The sequence below is a fragment of the Diachasma alloeum genome, unplaced genomic scaffold (assembly GCF_001412515.2).
Source record: "Diachasma alloeum isolate Michigan unplaced genomic scaffold, Dall2.0 Dall_scaffold_00321, whole genome shotgun sequence".
In the NCBI taxonomy this organism is placed as follows: domain Eukaryota; kingdom Metazoa; phylum Arthropoda; class Insecta; order Hymenoptera; family Braconidae; genus Diachasma; species Diachasma alloeum.
The window spans coordinates 319490-342874 of record NW_021680460.1 but is presented as its reverse complement, the minus strand read 5'-3'; the positions used below and the strand labels follow the sequence as shown (position 1 = coordinate 342874).

Here is a 23385-nt window from a genome sequence, read left to right as displayed (position 1 = left end):
CCCCCCCCGAGACCGCTCAATGGATCCCACATGAATAAAACACCATTCAGTAAACCGACTAGACTCAATTATTGCATTAACATCTGTTCCAAAAATATTGGCTGCAGAGGCCAAAGATTACGATCTCATTATTGAACCGGTCGAAAAAAACTATGAAGATTACTACACTGGCCAAAGACATGGGGAGCCCTTCATTCTTTGGCGTCATTGACAGAGATTTCGGATCTAAGCCAGCTGATCTTCTCAAGCGACTGAAAAAGTCGCTGCTCCTGGAGCTCACATTGAGCACAAAAACGAACTTTCTCTTGGCGTGCAGATCTGAGGGTTTGGTTCCCAATTTTATAACGTACAAATGCTTATTTGATTTTCATTTCTCAACGTTTACGGGGTCTCTGAATTTTCGTAACACAACCCGTATTTTTAAGAAGAAGGTTCTTAATATAACTATCTCTGATTGCATCAACAACATAAAGAATGTGAAGAAGGATATTCTAAGATTAAAAAATAGGTTGGAAGTTTTAATTACTGTTGGGATTCTTCAGGAATTCCTGACTAAACAGACAGCCCATCTAAATAATTTATGCAAAGTAAAACCGGCTGCTCTCAACGAGAAACTAGACAAGCTCAGATCAAAATCTTTCAATAACTTAATTTCCCATTAACAAGAACGAGCGCATACGAAGACTTCTGAGACTACTGATTTTGATGATTTTAGTTTTATTTTTGATGTTGATCATTCAGCACATAATGCTGTCAGCATAACTGTAATTTCTGAACCCTATGACATCAGCCCCTCCAAGTGGCTTATAAATCTGACTGATGTGACAGTTCCAGTCAATGTGGCACAATTTTTGTCTCTTGGACATAATTTTTCTGTGAGTGAGTCTCTCCACACCTTTTCCCCTCAATCTTTTATGACTGAGCTTGAGAATAATATTAGTCTGATTCCTAACGATAAAATAGATTGAGCAACAAGGAGCTATTTTGTAAACATTATAGTTAACTATATGAATAATTTAGGAGGAAAGAGACCTGATCCAGCGACTCTGGTGGTGAATAGGTTTCTTAAGAACAATAAGGATGTTATGGTCACCGGGGCTGACAAGGGCCAGGTGACTGTCCTCCTGGATAGACATAAGTACATTCGAGGTGGTTTAGCAATGTTGGGGGACCCGCTGACCTACGAAAGCCTTTCGAAAGATAAGAATGTAACTGCTCAGAACCTTAACAATAAATCGGTCAAATCCTGGGAGAAGCAGAAGTTTATATCGAGTGATCTGTGTGGAAATTTGACGATCTGTACTTCTACTTGTCCTAGGCTTTACCTCTTACCAAAAATACACAAACCGGTGCTACGTTTCCGGCCCATAATCTCTTCAATAAACGACCCATTGCACAAACTCGTGAGATTTATCCATACAAAACGTCTTCCACTTCTGGTCATTTTTCTTATGTGAAGAATAGTGTTCACTTCAAAGAGCTGGTGCGAGGTGTCACCATCCCTGACTATTATATTTTGGTGTCATTGGATGTGTCATCTTTGTTTACCAACGTGCCGTTGGACCTGGTCAAAACTGCAATTGATAATAAACAGGACAGAATTACTGGTAGGATCCCTATCTCACAGATTGTGAAGGTAGTGGAGGTAGCGATGTTCAACACTTTTTATCAGTTTAATGGTAGCTTCTTTAGGCAGCACTTTGGTCTGCCCATGGGGTCCCCTCTGGCCCCTGTGTGTGCGGACCTGGTGGTGCAGGATTTAGAGACTGTTTGCATTTCCCAATTGCGTTTTGACATTCCTTTTTTTCATCGCTACGTAGATGACATTTTGACTCGTGTTCCTGTTGACCAGGTACAACGTGTGTTGGAGGTATTCAATTCCTATCATCCGCGTCTCCAGTTCACCCATGAAGTTGAGCTTGGAGGCCGGATTCCGTTCTTGGATCTGATGATCATAAGGGAGGGGACGGGATTGATCTTCGACTGGTATAGGAAGCCGACCTTCTCAGGGCAGCTCCTGAATTTCCAGTCCCAGCACCCAATGAACCAAAAAGTTGCAGTGATTCTAAACCTGGTGGATCGTATATACAGATTGTCACATCCAAGATTTGTCAAGAGGAAGTTGTTGTTTGCGCGACAGGTCCTTAGTATAAACGATTACCCTAAGGACTTCGTGAATCATTATATTCGGTTGGAGGGGCTACGTTCTAATAGTTCCCGACAGCCGATGATTAGTGATGGCGGAGAGGGTTTGGATCGTAAGAAATCCATGGTCTTGCCTTTTCCTGATAGGGTGTCCATGAAGCTTAGGACATTGCTAGGGAAATTCGGCATAAGTTTACTGACCAGAGTTACTAATAAACTTTTACGTCTCTTTGGTTCCACTAAGAATAAACTTGACCCGATGGTTAAGTCACAGTTGATCTATAGACTAAATTGTTCGGACTGCGGTATGGCTTACATAGGGCAGACGGGTCAATACCTCAAAGACATTATATTTCAGTCTCGTTCTCGGGATTACAATCCTGATATTTACTGGTAGTACCGCTGATCATGCAGATCGAGTCACAAGTTTAGAGAGCAATTCGAAAAAATGCGCCATGAAGGTCTGGTAGCGCCCCCACAGACCTGTCGTTTTCATAATTGATGAAGGATAATATTATTTATACATAAACTGACTCATGTTTTCCTGACTTATCAACGTTGAGACAAACCCTCACGTTGTTGTGGATGATGTCAAGTCACTAAAAAGGTTTCAATACTGATCTATTGATAAGCACATGGATGCTTCTGGCTCAGATTTAATTTATTTATTCATTTTTGCTTCCGAATGGAAGCATTGTAATCACTTTTTTTTCGATTCTCCAATTTTGCATGAATATGACTCAGGGTGGTCTGAAACGCCGACATTTGATATTTTTAGCCGATGTCCGTATGTATGTGTGTGCGTGTGTATGTATGTGTGTGTGTTCGTCCAGAAACATGTTAATAACTCCAAGACTATTCCCGCGAAAGGGCTGAAATTCTGGCTCATGATAGGTTTTGATGACATACAAATTTGTGCAAAATTTCAGCTTGATCGGTTGGATGGTTCCTGAGATATGGCGTTTTCTCAAAAATCGTTTTTTGTGAATATCTGCTAAACGACTCGATCGATTTCAATAATTTTTTCCCAGAATATGTATAACCATGATATCTATCTGATTACATCAAAACTTGATCGACCCAACACCGGAAACAGAGTTTTTTTTCATTTTTTCATTTTTTTCATGAAATCGCTCGTTACCACGATAACTCAAAAAATAATTGCGATAGAAACTTGAAATTTTGTACGATTATATGGCTAATGGTAACAATGATTGGTATTGTTGATGGGCAAAATCGGACCAGTAGTTCCTGAGATATTCCACTTTATAGTTAAAGCTCTACCCTCTAATATCTCGAGAACTACTATACCGAATGAAGTTTTTTTTTTTTTTTGAAAATACTCGTCATGATAAGGGCTATCGAGCCGAATGAAAAGATGTATATCGTTCCATTCAAAGTTTTCGAGATATTGTTACTTTTCCATTTTTCTATTTGAAGTAGGCTATGAAGTACTTCAAAATTCTTTCAACGACTTAAAATTTTGGCTATTGGTCGATACTACTCAGTAAAATAACTGATAATTATTAGAAATTAATCCGTCCACTATTTTGTCGAATACAAATTTTTTCCATTCCTTCTCAATTCAAATATCTTAGAAAATACACAAGTTCATAAATTCGTACAAACTCTGTTATGAAAATCATCATCTTATGACTATCGAAAGTTGTTGAATTGTAGTGATATTGAGAGAGCGGCGAATTCCATATCAGGAGGGCCCCGTCTTGGAAAGTTGATGAAGACTAATATAAAATTCCAAATTCAAGAAATTAGATCACACCAACTTCCGTCTTGATCACAACCATGGCTTCACAAAATCCATCAAATATGAGATTATATGCAGTATAAAAAAATATAGATCAGTATTATATGCCTTTTTAAGTCATGTCGTGACAGAAATCGTTAATAAAATAAGCATGTGCGATTTTTCAGAAAAAAAGCGATGTGGATGCACCACTCTATACCAAGATGTACTGGATCGATTAACGCCAAATTTTATACACGAATGTGGGACAATAATGTGAATTCACAGCCAAAATTTCAAATCTTTAACCCAAGTTGAGCACGCACTACAGCCGTCACAGTGAATTTTTATTCGAAAAATCAGAAAAACGTCGATATCTCAAAAACTTTGTATCGGGGGGTATGTATATTTTGATTGATCTCAATAGAGGGTGTTATGCCAAATATTTTGAAAAAAAATTAAGTCGATTGGACCAGTAGTGGCGGAGATATTGAGCAAAACAGTTTTTCACAAAAAGTTGAATATCTTCTAAACTACTCATCCGATTTCGCCCAGTCACAATACCATCCAGTGATACCATAAGACCTACAACTCTACCAAATTTCAACTTTCTATCTTCATTTTTCAAGGCGCAATCCTGCCTACAACGATTTTTTCATAAAAATGAAAAGTGCCGATTATCACCATACCATCGACAGTTAGGTGGCAACATTATGATTTGATTCGATAGATATTATCACGAAGAAGATTTTGACGTCAAAAAAATTCAATTCGGTTACGCACTTCCCGAGATATTGACGATCAAAGATTTTTGAGAAAACGCTGTATCTCAGAAACTACTGGGCCGATCGAGCCGAAACTGCGCCCAGAAATGCTCCAAAGTATTGCCAATTATGTGTCAAAATTTCAGATTTCTAGCTTCAACTTTAGTCCTTTTGCTTCCGAATGGAAGCTTTGTAATCGCAATTTTTTTCGATTCTCTAATTTTGCTTGGATATGACTCAGGGTGATCTGAAACGTCGACATTTGATATTTTTAGCAAATGTATGTATGTATGTGTGTGCGTGTGTGTGTGTGCATGCGCATTTGTCCAGAAAGTCATCAATAACTCTGAAACTGTCTTTACGAAAAATCTGAAATTTTGGCTCATAATAGGTCCTAATGGGAGACAGACATGTGCAAAATTTCAGCCTGATCGACTAAGTGGTTCCTGAGATATAGCATTTTCTCAAAAATGGTTTTTCACGAATATCTCATCAACGGCTTTATCAATTAAAATTTTTTTTATCCGAAAATCTTTGTTTTGATAATACCTATCTTTTTGTATCAAAACCTAATGAATCCACTACGGAGAATGGGTTTTTTTTTCTATTTTTTCACTTTTTTCAAAAAATCGCTTGTATCCACGATAACTCAAAAAATAATTGAGATAAAAACTTCAAACTTTGTATGATTATAGCGCCGTTGGTAACGAAGGCTGGTATTGTCGGTGGGCGAAATCGGCCCAGTAGTTCATGAGATATTTAACTTTATAATCGAAAATTCTTCCTTTAATATCTCAAAAACTACTGGACCAAATGCATTCTGCTTGCTCTCAAAATTTTCGTCTGAGTGGTGGCTATCGATGCAAATCAAAATATAGGTACCATTCAATTGAAAGTTTTCGAGATATTTCAATTTTTCTCTTTTTTTGAGATCAGATTCCTATTTTCGACTGTGAAGTGGTTTAGACTTCTATTAACGCTGTCAAATTCATCATTCATATCAGGTTGGTGTCTGGTTATTGAATTATATGGTCCTGATCATGAATGTAACGCGTGGTCAAGACAGGCTTTGAACCGGGCACCCGTGTGGGATCTTATACGGAGATCCTAGCCCCGACCTGATCCGGGGAACTACATCAGGTCCATGCTGAGTTAACTTATACGGTGAGTTAACTCTCAAATTTGAGTCAACTCTGGGTTCGATCCATCACAGAAGTAGAATTGGATTTTGGAATGGAATAACTACGGATCCATTCGGAAGCATACTACCAATGGAATTGGTAGAAATTAAAAACGAGAGAAAGTAGTATCACAAAAAGCGACAGTAAAAAAGCTTCGGTAGAATAGGCTTCTACCTCTGCTTGTTTATTTTTTCTCATTCATTGAGTTAAGAAAGTGCTCATAACTCCTAACATAACTGAATAATCAGTGAATTACAGTAAATATGAGCACATATTTCAACTTTATTTGGTTTTCACCATCTTCTACATGAAAAAACATGTAAACATCCCTCACAAAGCCAATGTGCAGTTTCTTAAACCGAATGGGCTTGCGTCAAATATCCCACAAACTGTAAAGGCTATGACTGCCTAACGTCAAATATGTTAAACAGTTTCCACTTCCAACTTGAATATTTTTTTTCAAAAAAATTACTAATAAATACTCAACCTTCAAATTATGTCAGAGGTTGCAATTTTTCCTACTTGCATAAATCAATTATGAATTAAATTTGCAAAACTTTTGATGAGAAAATGAAATCACAAATGACAACTTTGCGGAGCTGTCCGACAAGGCTGTTCGTTGCAAAACTGAATGTTGCCTCATCTCACCATGAACGGTTCAGAAAAAAGGAACTTTGAATTGAAAATTTGTTTTGGATGGATATATCCAATTTCTTCGTTGAATCTCAAATACGCGTAGTATTGCTGGATTTAGTTTCCGACAAAACCTTCTCATGTGAATCTTAGTCAAAGCTTCACATATTTTATGTTAAAAAAATAATTGACAGGAAAATCAAACAAAAGTCAATTTTTATCATACATTTTTCTTTTTGAGGGCAGATTTTCATGGGTATACCCAATGAAAACTTCATTTATCGCTTAATACTCACAAAACCGGGTTTTATATCTGAATCTTACTTAGGAAGGAATGATAATAATATTAATTATAATAATAACAAATAATTAAATGAATGAATACATACATAATCATGATTAAACACCATGATTTTTAACCATAGCGCAAAGTTATGAAAATAAGCATTCATTCACTGAAATATATTTTTGAGCTATGTCAAATCACGAATACATAATTGATTGAAACGATTTTCTTATGTTTTGTCACCTTTTCCTTATTTTAATTAGACTATTTCCTGAATTGAGGAGCGGTAAAATAAAGAAATAGATCAAATAAGGGGTTAAATTCAAATGATAAGATATATTCTATGAACTTTACAAAGAATGGATCGTCAGAAGACGTCAAAAAGGCCTTTTGCTCTGATCTAGGGAAGTGGGGGAGGCCAGGCTACTTTAGTACACGTCAAAAAGCGATGAATCTAAATTGTGAAAAATGGGGGAGAATCTAGAGGTGTCGAGGGGAGTAATCAAAAGAGATAACTAAATCGGATAATTTACTGAGGGACAAAAAGAAATGTGTGCGCTCGCCGTTGGGGGATATGAAGGGTAATATTGTGGGGACAAGAGGTAAAATGAGGGGGGTAACTCGTACTCACGACGGGACTTCACTCTGGCGAACGCGTGGGAATTCCACCGGCGCCTTGCACTCCTTCAAAATACCAGGGCGTTTTCCTGGAGAGCCTCCTTTCCACCTCGGGGTTTCCTGGGTACCAATACTAGAGCTGGGATGAGCTCGATGTATCAAAAATGCTCTTTTTATCCGCCAAATAACTTCCGGGCGAATTTTACTGTATTCACTATTTACTACTTTCGGGGCACGTGGCGACTCACGGGGCAGCTAATGCACGAGTGACGGTCTTTTCTTTTCCTTCGCGATTCGTGGGGGTTCGTCAGGTGTCGATCTCCTTCGATTTTTAATTCGGGAGCAATCGGGGCTAATCAGCCCGGGTGAGTGGTGACGACGACCACAATCCAGGGATGTCTCACAAGGGATTATTGCAGGTGTTGTATTCGGGGGTCCAGTATGGGGAATTTCCATGGGGCGATGGCTTCTCCAATTGATTGGGTGGGGCCGGAACTGATGGCTTCCTTCGGCTGATGTCTTCGCGATGTCCAGGGGCGGGGGTAGAGGCGCGTTTAGGGAAAAAGCGAGGGAAGAGGTAACCAACGGTGGCGAGAATTTGCGGTTTTAGAGGGCAGTGTGTGTTGGGGAAAAATATGTATAAAAATAATACAAATTAAATAATGTGCCTCGTCACAGTTTTCTAATTAAATCCTTGGAAAATAAAGGAATTTCAAGGCTAGTCCTGAAGTTTGTTTTTAATACAATACATGGTATACCAATGAAGAAAATTTTTCCTTCAATCTTGCTCTTGGAGAAGCACGATTTATCAATATGAAATAACTTTCTCAAGCAGTGCACCTGTAGATTGAATTTGATATGAAGAATGTTTTCTTCCTATTTGTTAAAAAATCGAAACATCACAATAAGTAAGAAAAATATTCTTAGATGTCCCCCCTTCGATATTATACATCAACTTATCTATATATATTTCTCGTAAAAATTGCTGTTTTTGGTTCAAATTTATCAAAATTATTGAAAAATTTGAATGAAAGTTACAAATAAGATACCCTAACGTGAATCTAACATAAGGACCTTGCTCAAGCCCCACAGTTAAATCCTTATAACGGATTTTTGTAACGATGACATCAAAAAAGTATTTTGATTAGATTCAGATTTCTTCTTCTCTGATCAAAATTTTGATCCAGAAAAGAGGTCACGGAAAGCTCATATGAACCTAAAAATGAAGCTGTCAGACTTTTCTGTCATATTTTTGCTAAACGTTGGGATTTTCCAGAAGTTTCTCTTGCCTTCTAAATTAGTGCTAAATTTGAAGAATTTCTCCGCTAGAGAAGTAATTTCAGACACTTAACAAGTAGATGTTTTTATTTCCGATTAAAAATCCTCCAGAATTCATGAAACATATAAATCGTCATAATAATATTATTGATAATTTTGAAAAATGATAAAAGATGTCAAAACATCTGGACTCATGGTCGTATCATACAGACCATCTCTGCAAGTAATACTCAATGTTGAAGTGTAAGCTCGGTATCTATCCAATTATCTGGACCCCCTATTTTGTTCAATGATTGTTCTCCTGTGAATCTATAAGATATTCAGTAATATTCTCTACTGTTGCCTTATAAGGGGCCGCTGTTAATGCCCTGACTCGTTGGCTTATTGTATACCTATCGCGTTATGAAATAAGTCATTATAATTGAAGAACTGAAAATCGACGTATTTTTCTTCTACCCAATTGAACTCAACTGGATTTTTCCAGAAATTTCTTTCGTCCACAGTTTTTTCTTCGAAACTAAAGTCTCATATGACTTTTCAAATAGCCAATGGATAATATCATCAGTTCCAAAAAAAAAACAGCAACTAGAGTTTCTTTTTGAATTTCTTTGTTTTTAATCCAAGTGTTTCTCAGACTGCATCTAATCAATTAGCACTCTCTTTACCATGTGAGAGTTGCCTGTTCGTAAGTAGAATCACTAATTTCATGGGCTTCGTTGGCCTCCAATCGACCATTTTTGTTTTTTGTTTTTAAAATTTTTAAGGATTCTCCATGGAATGAAAGCTCTATTTCTAACGAGCATGAATAATGCGATGGAACTTGATATGCACGTGCATGTAATTGGTTCTGTTTCTATTCGAACTTCTATATATAGAAGTTCGATATATCCAAAAGGTCTCAACTCAGATTTTTTATGTATTTATTTATTTCTCTTTTCTCTACAATTTTTTGAAGAGATATCAAGCTTATGTAGCATAATCTCTCGTTTTTCCATTTAGAAACAACCAAATTTTTTGACTTTATCTAAAGAGGTCCTTGTTAATATTTAATGAGCCCCATAAATCTACAACTTCTCGAGAAATAAGCAGTTGAATAAATAACAGCTTTCGAAAACCTGGTATTGACATTCATGTTACAGAATAGTTTATAGTAAATAGTCCACAGGACTATTAGGTAGTCAGGTGGTTCCTTCCATCAAACTGAAGTCATATCTAGCTTCATTCCCGAAATTGCATTTTGGCCATGAGAATCGACGGTGCTGTGATTTTTTTCTTTTTCTCGATAGCCCTTCAGTGGCAGTATTTTATTAACGACGGCTTTAATAGTTCGATGCCCATTTTCTACTATTTTCTTGTTTTTTGCAATGCTCATGGCCTATAGAATTTCATCCCTTGTTCAATCGATAACCAAGTGATTCTTACAAAATGTATTTTTACATGTTTATATGACTATAATCGTGATAAGAATAATAGTCAGATCAATAATAATAATTCAGTAATTATGGATAAATAGTTGATCTGGGGAAAGAAAATTTGAGTAAAATAAAAAGTTCAAAAATATCGAACTCTGAACATCTACCAGTAAATATCAGGATTGTAATCCCGAGAACGAGACTTCATATAATTACAATCGAACTTCACTTACAGGTAAGTTCGTTTGATTTTGAAGAATTTATAGTACAGTGTGAGCAAGGTGTCTAATAATGGGCGCACGGCCCTTGCTAAACATGCACAGGAGCTACAGCATTCTTTTGATTTTGATAAAGTAAAGATTTTGGATAATGAGAATAATAAGGGGAAAAGGAATTGATTGGAGATGTTCCACATTAAAAAAGTTTTGAACACTAGCGTAAACTATAGAACTGATGTAAAAAGACTTTTGTCTATTTACAATCCACTAATTTATAAATAGTTAGGTTTTTCGCATTTCGTACTTTGGCGCCAACATGACCCATTTGGAAGGGGCTGGAGGGGGGAGTTGGGGCTAGCCGAATTGAGCTATTATCGTTGTGTCGCTCATGTAAATCGGTCCATTTGGACTGGTGGCAATTTGTTATGACAGGGGTGAGAGGATTTTTTGTGATGTTTTTATTGTGATACGGTAGTTTAAATATTTTTGGAACAGATGTTAATGCAATAATTGAGTCTAGTCTGTTTACTGAATGGTGTTTTGTTCACACGGGATCCATTGAGCGGTCTCGGGGGGGTTTCTCATGCAATTTATAGATAGGTTTTTTCTAGGTTAGATCTGTCATAACATTACTCATGGGGGATGTTGACGGTGGTTATGTGCCAATTTATTTAAGAATAAGTATTTAGTTTTGTAATGGTTTCATAGCCCATGTATTTTCTATATTTTAACTCCGCTTTGTAACTGATTGGTGGTCAAATTTCTTTTGGTTTTAGTTCTATAATAAATAAAATGCCCCTGAAGATGACCTCCACATGGAGTCGAAACTTTGGGCGAAGTTCAACTGGATTGTTGGAATTGTTTTTGTTCTTTTCCATTGACCACCTTGAGTCTGCTACTGACCTCAGAGGCCAAAGATTACGATCTCATTATTGAACCGGTCGAAAAAAAAACTATGAAGATTAAACAATAATCGAATGAAAAAAAACGAAAACAAATTATTTATGTTAGTTAGGAATTTGATCTGTCAATTCTTACTCTCTACCTCTAGATACTACCTTGTCAGTTCTCAACTCTCATCACTAAAAAAATTACTAATTGCACTGATTATAAACGAAACCATGTGTAGAAAATATATACCGACGTATCTATTGTAGACACGATATTTGTTTCTTAATTCATATTATCAGTCCGCTTCATAATTTACGCGTACTTTTTTTCAAATAGCGCCGCCGCGCCTGCTTCCCTAATTCCCATAAAGATTCACATGAGAATGCGTCGTTCGTGCGCGATCATGATATTTTTTACATGCTCTCCGCCAAGACAGTTTTCAATGCATGCTTTTTTTATATAAGGATTATTAAGAGGATTATCAAACGATGAATTATATACCATAGAAGAAAATGCGGTGCAAAATGACCATTCGGAAGTGTATTGCTAATTTATTACCAAAAATAACCATACTATATTATCAAGAAAAAAGCAATTTCCCAAACACCCAAAACATATATATTTGAGTGACTACATCTGTGATAAATATAAAAATAATATATATGAATAAATAACAATACTATATGATGACAAACGTAATTTCCCACTTGTTTCATTCCATTCTTGGCTTTCAAGTTATCCAATTATTAATTATCATTCCAACAATTTTCCATTTCACATAGAGAATCGGATTTGTAATTTACGCGCGCTTTCTTAAACAGCGCCGTCGCGGCCGCATTACTCATTCTCATGAAAGTTTACATGAGAATGCGTCCTTCATGCGCCGCCATGACACTTTTTACATGTCCTTCGCCATGACGGTTTCCAATGCATGCTTTTTTTATATAAGGTTTAGAAAAACAAGCAGGCGGCTGAGCCTATCCGACTGAAGGCATGTGACCGTTACTTTATGCGTTATTAGTCTTGACATTCCTCCATTTCTGCCAATTCCATTGGTAGTATGCCTCCGAATTTGTCCGTTGCAATTCTATTTAAAAAAACTGGTCTAGGTTGATGGTCGCTAGCTTCGCTCGCTCCCATTGCTTTTGAACCTGAGTGGGTCAACTTTAAAGTTGACCCACTTCAAACTTTTCGAACTGCAATGTCAAACCCACTTCAAAATTCTCCAACTTCAAAGGTTACCCACTTTAAAATTCCGCGACTTGAAAATGCAATTTCAAAATTTCCTCAACTTCAAAATTGATCCACTTCAAAAATGACCCACTCCAAAATTTTCCAACTTTTTTTCCAACTCTTCCCTTTTTTTCAAATCGCTAAACTTCAAAGTTTTTTCAAAAAACTAAACAACCGCTGAGACTATTCGGCTAAAAACATATTGAGAATCAATTCATGTAAAGAAACATCGATTACATAAAATTGATTCAAATCCCATCGTTATTTTTCGGAGAATTGTCAAATTTGAATGAAACCAACGCTTTTTGTCATTTTTTTCAGGAGTTTTATGCAAATATATAAAAAGCCGCTGAGTGGATTCTTTTCATAAACTAATCATTTCTAAGTTACATTAACACGCATCGATTGAGAAAATAAATTTTCGAATCGCTCCATTCAGTCACCAGATATCGTTGGACAAATTTTCTGTCACATACTTACACACGCACGCACACACACACACACACACACACACACACACACACACACACACACACACACACACACACACACACACACACATTCATACATACGCGTACACACACAAACACACACATACATAACGTCCTTCGAGAAGACCCGTCACTGGATGGACGCAGTGGGTCTGAAACTGGCGGAGGCAGGGCTGATCGCCAGCAGGAAAAAAACCGAGACCATAACGCTGCAGGTCGGGCCTTGTGAAATTACTTCTCAGCCGTTCATTCGATACCTGGGAGTGATGATCGATGCCCGACTCAATTTCAAGCAGCAAACCGACCACCTGGGAGTCAAGGCGTCTGGAGTCAGATCCACCTTATCGCGCGCCATGCCTAACATTGGGCCCTAAAATAAAGAAGAAGAGCCCTGCTGTCGTCGGTGGTCACGTCAGTGCTCACCTACGGCATTTTCATATGGGCTGATACATTGGAACTGCAGGAATCACGGCGGAAAGTGGCACCAGTCTCTCGACTGAGTGCTTTGCGAGTCACGAGCGCCTATTGTACGGTATCTGAAGACGCAGCGTGCGTCATAGCCGGGATGCTCCCCATAGAATTATTGGCCGAAGAACGAAGGTCATTGTATCAGCGGAGGAAATTTTAGACACTGAGCGCAGCAGAACTCAGGGCAGAAGAGAGGCGAAAAAGTCTGCAGCAATGGCAGGAGAAGTGGCACAACTCGTCGAAGGGAAGATGGACTCACCGGCTGATCCCACAGGTGAGTGCTTGGTTGAACCATACACATGGTGACGTAAATTCTTACCTGACGCAAATGTTTTCCGGACATGGGTGGTTTCGGGCGTATCTTTATAAATTCAAACATGAGGATTCCCCGAAGTCCCCGGTCTGCACCGAAGTCGACGAAGACGCGGAGCATGTGTTTTTCAAATGCCCCCACTTTAGCGAGATCTGGCGTGTTTGGGAATCTAACCTAGGAAGAGAAGTCTTGCTTGAAAACATGGTACAAGCTATGCTGTCATCGCAGGTCGCCTGGGACGCAACGTGAGACTTTGCGGCAGGCGTCGTGAAGGAGCTCAGAAGAGAGGAACCCGAGCGCAAAGCTGCACGATAGACGGAGAATCTATTCGAACCTCCTACCCACGCACAACATCTTAGTAAGATAGGGGGACGTACGTTAGGTGAAAATGAAGAAGAGCAAATAGCTGAGACCTTACTCGCGAAGTAATACTTAGCGGTGGTGTCGCGAGGGAAATGGAAACAGATGACAAGAGGTGAAAAGAGGAAAAATGGGTTTTTACTGGGTAAGAATTCCAGATCTGGTTTTTAATATCACTTTACCAGAATCTTTTGAAGATTTTCCTAAACCTCTATAAAAATAAAACACACACACACCCACCTACAGACATGTCTTCAAAATCGTATCAGGATGATTCGAGAGACCGAGAAATGTAAAGAAATCATGGACATTTCACATTCGATTTTTAGGGTCATTACAATAACTTCCTCCCTTCGCGTCAGAAAGTTAAAAATTAAATACAGTCCCTCATATCCATCGAGAGCTTCAGGCATTTGGGTTGATTCTAATGAGATTATCAAATGAAAATCAAATGGAGATGGAAAACATTAAATTACTGTAGTCCTCAACCGAATGTCTTAGCACTAAAAATAAGGTTTTACCGACGAGCTTCTTTTTTTCTTCCCAGTTCCTATTGTCAAGCCTTATAAAATGCCTGTGGGTTGCCTCGTAATATATGGAAACTAAGACACGGTTCTCATTCCTAAATTAATACATGAAAAGATACAATAATCGATTCGCCAAGCCTCACTGTACTGAACGATTTTTATAATATATTTTTTATCGTCCAATAGAACGAAATGTCAAGTGTTAAATCCCCGAATTTATGTGATTTTTATAATAGTGAAGGATTGAAGATTTTAATACTAACGATGCTTCTTTGTCCTGTAACAGACAAAAGTGTCATGGCGTCTGTCGGCTGCTTTCTGTGGCTCTTTTGGACTTTTACTGTGGTAACTTGCAGTCCATTAAGCACTGATGGAGATGGAATTAATGATGTATATCACGGATGGTGAGTTGTGATCGCTTAAGGTAGGGTAAATGAAAAACATGGCTTCAATATTTTACGACGTAATAATATCATTTATTCATTTGTAATATTCCCTGTGGACATTATTCTAACTGAATGTTGAGACGTTTCAAACGCAATTAGCCTCCCCATCCAGCGACTTTGTGGAGAGTCGAGTGAATTGTGACGTAGATGTAGAGTGTAACTTTTCGTTTATGGAGAACTAGGAAATTCAATTCATACCTCCAACTTAAGGCTTTAACTTTACTTCCGAGAGGCTCTTTTGTCGTTGATTGAATTTACATTTTGTTTTATATGTTTACTCTGCACGGTTCAATACAAAGGTCTCTTGAGCTTATCGCAGAAAAATTTTCCATACACAAAATTGAATTATCGTCAGAAGGCTCGGTAAACCGCAATTCTAACCTCGCTTCGCTCGGTTAGATCGCGGTTTACGGGCCTTCTGATGAAAAATTGCATTCATCCCATGGTCCAAAAGTATTTTAGTTTTTTCCGAGCCGAAGGCGAGGCCTATAATCACATTCGTCAGAAAATACTTTGTGGACCTTGTGATGAAAATAACTATTTCCAGGTACACAAGAGATGTTAGAAAGCCGGAGTTACTTGTGCCGAGACGGGCCAATGCAGATGGGAGTTTCAGCACATTTTTATTGCCAAATTTTTACAATCGAGTTGAAGTGACTGAGAGAAAGAAGAGATCGATGAATTCAGATGTGGATAGGTTACATCTAATGCTGCCATTCAATGGAGCTGATCATCATGTAGAATTGACGCCATATAGTGACTTCATTTCACCGGAAATGGTCATTGAGACGCGGAGCGATGGTCCAGTAAACGACTTAAATGCCAGGCTGAGATTCAAGAGGGTTTCGGATGACCAATGTTATTACAGAGGTTTTGTTAGAGGTCATTCCAACTCTCGCGCTGCGTTGTCCCTCTGTGACGGAGTGGTATGTTTTTCAATCTTTAATGCACATTCATCAAATTGAATGTCAGCCAGTTGAAAAAACGGAAAACGACCTTACTATTAAAATTATTTGATCGGTTCCATTAAGGCTGGATATATTCAAACTGATGATGGAAGATATTTCATTGAGCCAATGAGTGAATCAAAGCCGGGAAAAGACGGCCAGCATGTGCACATGATTTACAAACGCCAAACACCAACTGAAAAAGATTCACCAAAACGTCTATGCGGAACTGGCGGTTGAGTTTTATTTTCTATTTCTTCCTCATTCTGTTCTCTCGTTGAAGCTGTTATCGGATAATATCGCAGAGAACATGAATTTAACGTGATTTGTGAGAATACAGATGATTGGGAATCAGCATGGGCGGAGCAGTTGACCAAGCGGCAACAACGTTTGATCGAGACTGGTAATTCACGGTCATTGAAACGTGCTGATGATAAAAAAACGAGCTCTGGTACACACAGTATTCATCGTTTCATTGAAATTGGAGTCGTTGCTGATAAAAAATTTCTTGACTTTTATAAGGGAACTGACTATGAGAAATATTTACTCACTATTATGAATATGGTTTCCGATTTTTATCATGACTCTTCGGTGGGAAACCAAATTGATGTTGTTGTTGTGAAGATGACTTATCTGGAAGCTGAGAAAAAAGAGGTTATCAATCCAAATTACGTCACCAATTATAATCCTAACAATTTAGCATAAAATCATGAATCCTTGAATTTTTTTCGCTCCATTATCGATTTAAATAGAAATTTTGTTCAGACAATTGAAAAAAATTTGAGTGTCGAAAATTTCAACAAAATTTGACGAAAACAAAGACTGATAAAAATGAATTTTTGGATTTTCTTAGATCGACCTAACAATTTCACCAAAAGCGGAAAAAACATTGGAGAGTTTTGCCGCATGGTCCGAAAAAATGAATCCCAAAGAGAAAACTCACCCAAATCATTTCGATATATCAGTTCTGATCACTAGGTAATGATGAGAAAATTTATCGAGATCAATAAATGGTTTTCATCACCAATCAATCTTTTACTGTACGACTTATGGAATCATTTAAAATAAAATGAAAATTCTTTAAGACACGATATCTGCTCCGAGCAGTCTGGATGCACTTTGATGGGTTTGGCCTACGTAGCGGCAGCGTGTGATCCCCCAAAAGCTGCAGCCATAAACGAAGACTCGGGTCTCCTTCTCGGTATTGTAGTAGCTCACGAAGTTGGCCATGTGTATGTGGATTCCTCTCTTGGTTATATTGCATGTGAAAATGTGACGATACCCTCCAATATCGTCTTTATCGTAACGACGATGTGGGAACCTAATGAATTATGATGCACTGTTTTTTTCATATTTTTAGGATGGGCTGCAGCCACGATGAAGAGGATGTCAGTGGCTGCCCACCTCAGGATAAAGATCAAAGTTACTTCCTCATGTCTCCCATTGTCTTCATTTACACTATTCGATGGTCCACGTGTAGTAGAAAGTTCATAACAAATTTACTAGAGTAAAGTATAGTTTTTGATTCATACATTGATACTTGGATGGTTACCCAAGTTAATTTCGTTGGATATTTTGCCAGGAGTGGTTTAGGAGAGTGTTTGAATAATGATCCGAGAAATCCCCCCGCTAATTACAACCTCCCGAATATGCTTCCAGGGGCAATGTATGATGCTGATTTCCAATGCAACCTCCAGGAGAAGGGATCGGTAGTTTGTCCACGTGGTCAGGTACAGAAAATGAAAAACGAAAAAGTAGCAAATGACAGTAATTCCTTCAAGGAACTCAAGAATGTTTGTGTTATGTTTTCTTCTCAAAAAATTATTGAGTAGTGGAGTTGTGAAATACGGGGACCAGATTTTGTCCCCTGACCAAATTTCTCCGCAAAAAAATTCTCCCGAGAAATGTTCCCCCTAAAAAAAAATCCCCCGTCTAAAAAATTCCCATGATCATTTCACTCAGAGTATTGAATTTGAGATAAAATTAAGTAAAACGTAATAGCAAATTGATTTAAGGGAATAATTTCTTTTGAAAATTTTTCCCTGAACAATTTCTCTTTGGCATTGAACGTGAATAGGACACGGATGATTTATTGGAGTAATGTAATTCATTCATGATTAATTAATTATAGGGGAGGGTGGAACAAAATTGAACGCGAGGCAAAATGGAACGGTAGGAAACAGAGCAACGAATATAGAGCGAAATTCAGACCACTTTTTTTTCACCAAATATGAGCTCAAAAATGATAATTCGGGGTTAAGTCAGTAACATCAGTTTAGTCTGTAGTTTTCGTTATCTTATAATTTAAGGGAGATAGGAGCATTTTGATGGAGGCCTTTTTTGTAGAGAATTTCAAGGGCTATGAAAAAGGTCATTACAATAATTTCGCCATCTTCTTTTCAATTCAGTTTCAATTCAATTCATTAATGCTTTTGGAATATATTACCCCATTGCATGGGGGACGGGAATACCGTAAATTATATACAGTAAATTTAAAAATAAATTTGTAAGTAAAAAAGTGGGTTTGAGCCATTCAAAATGAAGAAACGAAATAATAATCGTCACGTACATTATGTGACTCGAGAACAACAGCAAAATGCAGTGAAATACAAATAGGTTAGTAGCAAAAACTAATAGATTTTTGTGTTGAACGTACCCTGGCGATTTAGGATGCCCGGAGTAGCGTGGATGTAGCGGGTATGCTTGCGGGCATGCTAGTTTTGGATGAAAACGACTGAAATTCAATGAAAAAATGATGAAAAAGTTGATTGATGAATTATTTATTTTAATTGACAGCGTTAAATTTGTTATTTTCCATCAATTATAATAAATAATCGATAATGTAATGTATGGCAATAAGAGCCCAGGTGGGGGGATGTCCGGAGATGGCGCCAGCGTTGAATTACCGACTTGGTCAGTTAAGTCAGCGTTATATACTCGGTCGACGAAAGATTAATTATTATTTTTCATTGATGGTAATCGTTTGGGAATGGATTGGGGATGTTTACGAAATCATTATCTGTATTAATTAAATTAGAAAATATGTTTATTCGGCGAACGAGTATTACAGAAGGAGACCAAAATTATATACATTTATTAGGAATTGTTTGGGGAACTCATTAATAATTTTTATTCCGTTTGGGAAAGGGTGAAAACTTCCATTTTTAAGGGTTGAAGCCAAATAATAACATTAAATATTTTTGATAACATTTCTTTCTTTCTTGAAGGAGAGGGGCGGAGGGGGAGGGGGCGAAGGGGTTAGAGCCAAATAATATTATTGATTATTTCTTATAAAAATGTCTTCTCTTTTGGAACAGAGGGCCGAAGGGAGAGGGGGCGAAGGAGTTCGAGCCAAATAATATTATTAATTATTTTTGATAAAAAAATTTTCTCTTTTGGAGCAGAGGGGCGGAGGGGGCGGTGGCGAAGGGGTTAGAGCCAAAAAATATTATTGATTATTTTTGATAAAAAATTTTTCTCTTTTGGAGCAGAGGGGAGGAGGGGTCAGAGTTAAATAATAATATTAATTATTTTTGATGTTTTTTTTGGAACAGAGGGATGAAGGGGGAGGGGGCGAAGGGGTTAGAGCCAAATAATAATAATTATTATCTCTTTGAGAGAGTAGAGAATTGGGGTCGGGTGCGTCACCGGGCCAACTCTCTACTCTCCACTTTTGTAGAAAGTAGAGAGTTGGGGCTGGGTGCGTCACCGGGCGAACTCTCTGCTCTCTACTTTTATAGAGAGTAGAGAGTTGGGCCGGTGATGCACCCGACCCCAATTCTCTACCCTTTCAAAAAGATAATTATTATTATTATTTGGCTCTAACCCCTTCGCCCCCTCCTCCTCCATCCCTCTGTTCCAAAAAAAATATTATCAAAAATAAACAATATTATTATTTAACTCTAACCCCCCCCCCTCTGTTCCAAAAAAAAACATTATCCAAAATAATTAATATTATTATATGACTCTAACCCCTTCGCCCACTACCTCTGCACCCCTCTCCACCAAAAGAGAAAAAATTTTATCTAATATATTTAATATTATTATTTGGCTCCAACTCTCTCCCAACTCTCCACTGCTGGAACAAATATAAAGTCGTACTCTCGCATGGTTCCGTCAGGGGAATGGGGGGGAGTCGCTAACGGAGAGTTGTTGATGTGTCACCCCGCCTTCCCCTCCCCACACCTTAAGTCTCGGAAAGTAAAGGAGATAGCGAATTTTCCTTGAAAAACCGGGGGGTATGGGGGGGAGCTGCTAACCGAGAGTTCCCGGTGCCCCCCCCCCCCCCCCCCCCCCCCCCCCCCCCCCCCCCCCCCCCCCCCCCCCCCCCCCCCCCCCCCCCCCCCCCCCCCCCCCCCCCCCCCCCCNTTCCACTTTTTGATCAGAAGCACCCCTGAGGAGTTATTAGGGTGAGGAGGACAGCCAATGGCGCTACAGCGTTCAGCAGCTGTACGTCCGTGTGGCTGTGCGCATCAGTATGCGTGATGCCCCTTCCACTGAGCAGGAAGCTGGATAGAGTTCCCCTTCCACTCGTGAGCGAGAAAGAGAAGAAACGATAGTTCTCTGTCGCTCTTATTGTTTTTGGAGGGGATTACGAAACAGAAAAAAAATGATTCTTTCCTCTCTCGTTTTGAGTAAACAATTAATAATTATTAATTGTTTACGGAATCCCCAGAGCTCTGATTTTTTTATTTTGGTGGAATTTTGCTGAAAAAAAATATTTTTGCAATTATCTCGTAAACAAATGGCTTTACAGCATTTTGCAAACAAAATTTTTTTGTAGAAGATCAAATTTCCAACAAAAAACGTTTTATAGTGTCATAACGTAAACCCAATAGTTTATTAAATANCTTTACAGCATTTTGCAAACAAAATCTTTTTGCAGAAGATCAAATTTCCAACAAAAAACGTTTTATAGTGTCATAACGTAAACCCAATAGTTTATTAAATAATTACATAACAATGTTGATTATATTTTTGTAATTATTTAATAAACTACTGAATTTAGGTTATTTCATGATAAGATGTCGTTTGAAACGCAACTGAAATTCCAGAACATTCTGGTCGATCATCGGCCTACTTCGAAAATCTCCGGGACCCTTCGGGTCATCAGTCATAAGTCACCGAAACAGGCGCGAATCAGTTTAGGCTTAGCCTCTCACCGTAGAAGTCTATCTCGGGCAAATCACCTGTACAAGTTTTATATCGCACCTCACTGAGTACAGTAGCTTCTTGAACCTCACCTAGCTCACTAGTACATCACCGGTCTTTGTAAGATCACTGTTTTGTTCAGTACATCACCTCTGTTGATTAAATTCAGTCTAAATTCAGTGACTCAACGAATTAACAGTGAAAGACAATTATCAGTGCAATTAGACATTCACCAGTGAAATTACCAAAGAGTGTACATAAGTTTTGACAAAGTGGTGCGATCCCATAAAATAAAGTGTGATTTTTTAAATCCGGCTCATCAGTAATTTTTCCAACAGCTCCCTCCACATTTTCATCCCACATCCACCCTAAATCTAGTCATTCACCAAACAGTGGTCCTTCGAGCCGGATAGTGGGTGAAAACGTGTGAAAAGTGTTGTGGAAAAATCATAAACACGCCTCGTGTCGAGTAAACTTTCGGGGTTCGCACGGGCAAATCAACGGACAGGGTTCTAGAACATTCGCTTTGTTTACACCCGCAAGGGCGACGGGGTAACAAAGGACATACCAGTGAAATTCAGTGTCGAAATCGGGAGCGTTCGTGAGTGTCGAGTGTTGCTGAAGCCCATCAACGTTTGGCCCACGTGCGCCACGCAATAGGCGACTCACCGAACGCTCGGTAGTCAGTAACTCATCGGCTATCAGTAGCGTCTCAACAGCCGATAACTTACAATATCAACAACTTAGCACAGATTATCACCATGGCAGACGACGCTCAGGTCAACGACCCCACAGAAGGAACTCAACCAGAGAGCAACATTGAGTAAATTGTGCAAGTCACACTAGATGAGGGACTGTCAGCAATAAATGAGGCAGTTAAAAATAAGCCAATCACCACTCAGGAAGAACTCAACAATCCAAATGTTCGTCACATCAACGCAGCCATTCACCAGCAGATCATCAACGAACCAAGAATTATCAACATTTATCGAGGCTTACGCGAGAGGAGTCAACTCTGGCACTAATTTCAACAGAAGTACATCATCATCAGCAGGAAGGGGAATCCAGGAACTACAGGATTGAAAGTCAAGTATCAGCTTCCATTTATTATTTTATTGGCAAGTGATACGTCTCTCACCTTATGTTCCTCCCCTTAGCAATCGACGACAATGAGCTCGGCGACAACTGGGGGAATTTACGCCTCTCTCAGTCGAGAAAGGGCTTACCAGAAGGAAGAACATCACCAAGAGGAGGTTCAAGTTTCACCAAAAAAGGGACGCGAACTTCAGATCAACAGTCAGCTCATCAACTACATCGCTAAAAGAGATCATCAACAGATTTAGTAGAGATCGGCGCTCTAAGAAATATTAAACAGCCGATTCACATAAAAGAAGACTGGTCCATTCAACATTAGCAGGAGGATTGACAACCAAGGCGGTTCACCTCGTCAAATCCTGGAATCTTCAATTAGTTAGCGCCAACACACAGCAATTATGGAACACTACGAGGTACGTAATTGCACAGTTTGTTCACCGAGAATTTCTCCAACGGCCGTAAGGAAACCAACAGAGCAGCTGATGAAGCTTCACCAAAATTCAGGGACCAGGAAACATGCAAATTTAATGTAATCAACTGCATACAAATTGCGGAGCTATCACCACAGATGATCAACAACTGTGGGACACAGTTAAATCTCTAGAAATCAACAAAGGCATCAGAATTTCCAGAAGCCTCTTCGGCATACTATCTACCACAGAACAGGCCCTGGGAGAAGATGTTCTCACCAAGCAGCTAGGGAACCCCAAAGGCTCCAGGATTGAGAGATAAGTATCACGTTCCATTTATCGTTATTTTGGCAAGTGATACCTCTCTCAATCTGTGTTTCTCCCCTCAGCAATCATCAGCCTCGAGTTCGACGATGATCGACGGAATTTACGCCTCCTTCGACTCGACAGTCGGCGCTTTCGCCAAATGGGGGAATTTACGCCTCCCTCAACTCGACAAGGAATTCACCAGGATGACAGCAACTCAACAGGAAGACGTCAAGGACACCTAGAAGTTCACAGTGGCTAAATTGAAGAATTAGCCACGCCCCCGGCGTCCTCAACAACACCAGTATAGCACCAGCAGACAATTCTCCGAAAAACATCATCAACACCAGAAAATCACTCAAAAGAAGAAGAAGCAAATCAACGAGAGAGCAGCAGAGAAAACTCAACAATTAATTCATCATCCCTGATGATGAATTGCCCCCGGGGTGTTTGAAACGCAACTAAAAT

The 23385-nt window shown here is 38.8% G+C and overlaps 1 protein-coding gene across 1 annotated transcript; it reads left to right on the top strand.

Annotated features, from left to right (window-relative positions):
• Positions 1–179: 179 nt before the first annotated feature.
• LOC107040139 (A disintegrin and metalloproteinase with thrombospondin motifs 12-like) lies at positions 180–23162 on the top strand. Its single transcript, XM_015260082.1, has 13 exons — positions 180–324; positions 742–879; positions 1021–1299; positions 13508–13636; positions 14849–14966; positions 15556–15934; positions 16040–16190; positions 16296–16609; positions 16809–16933; positions 17041–17187; positions 17316–17462; positions 17538–17748; positions 23001–23162. The coding sequence occupies exons 1-13, from the start codon at positions 180–182 to the stop codon at positions 23160–23162; spliced, it is 2445 nt and encodes an 814-aa protein (XP_015115568.1).
• Positions 23163–23385: the final 223 nt, after the last annotated feature.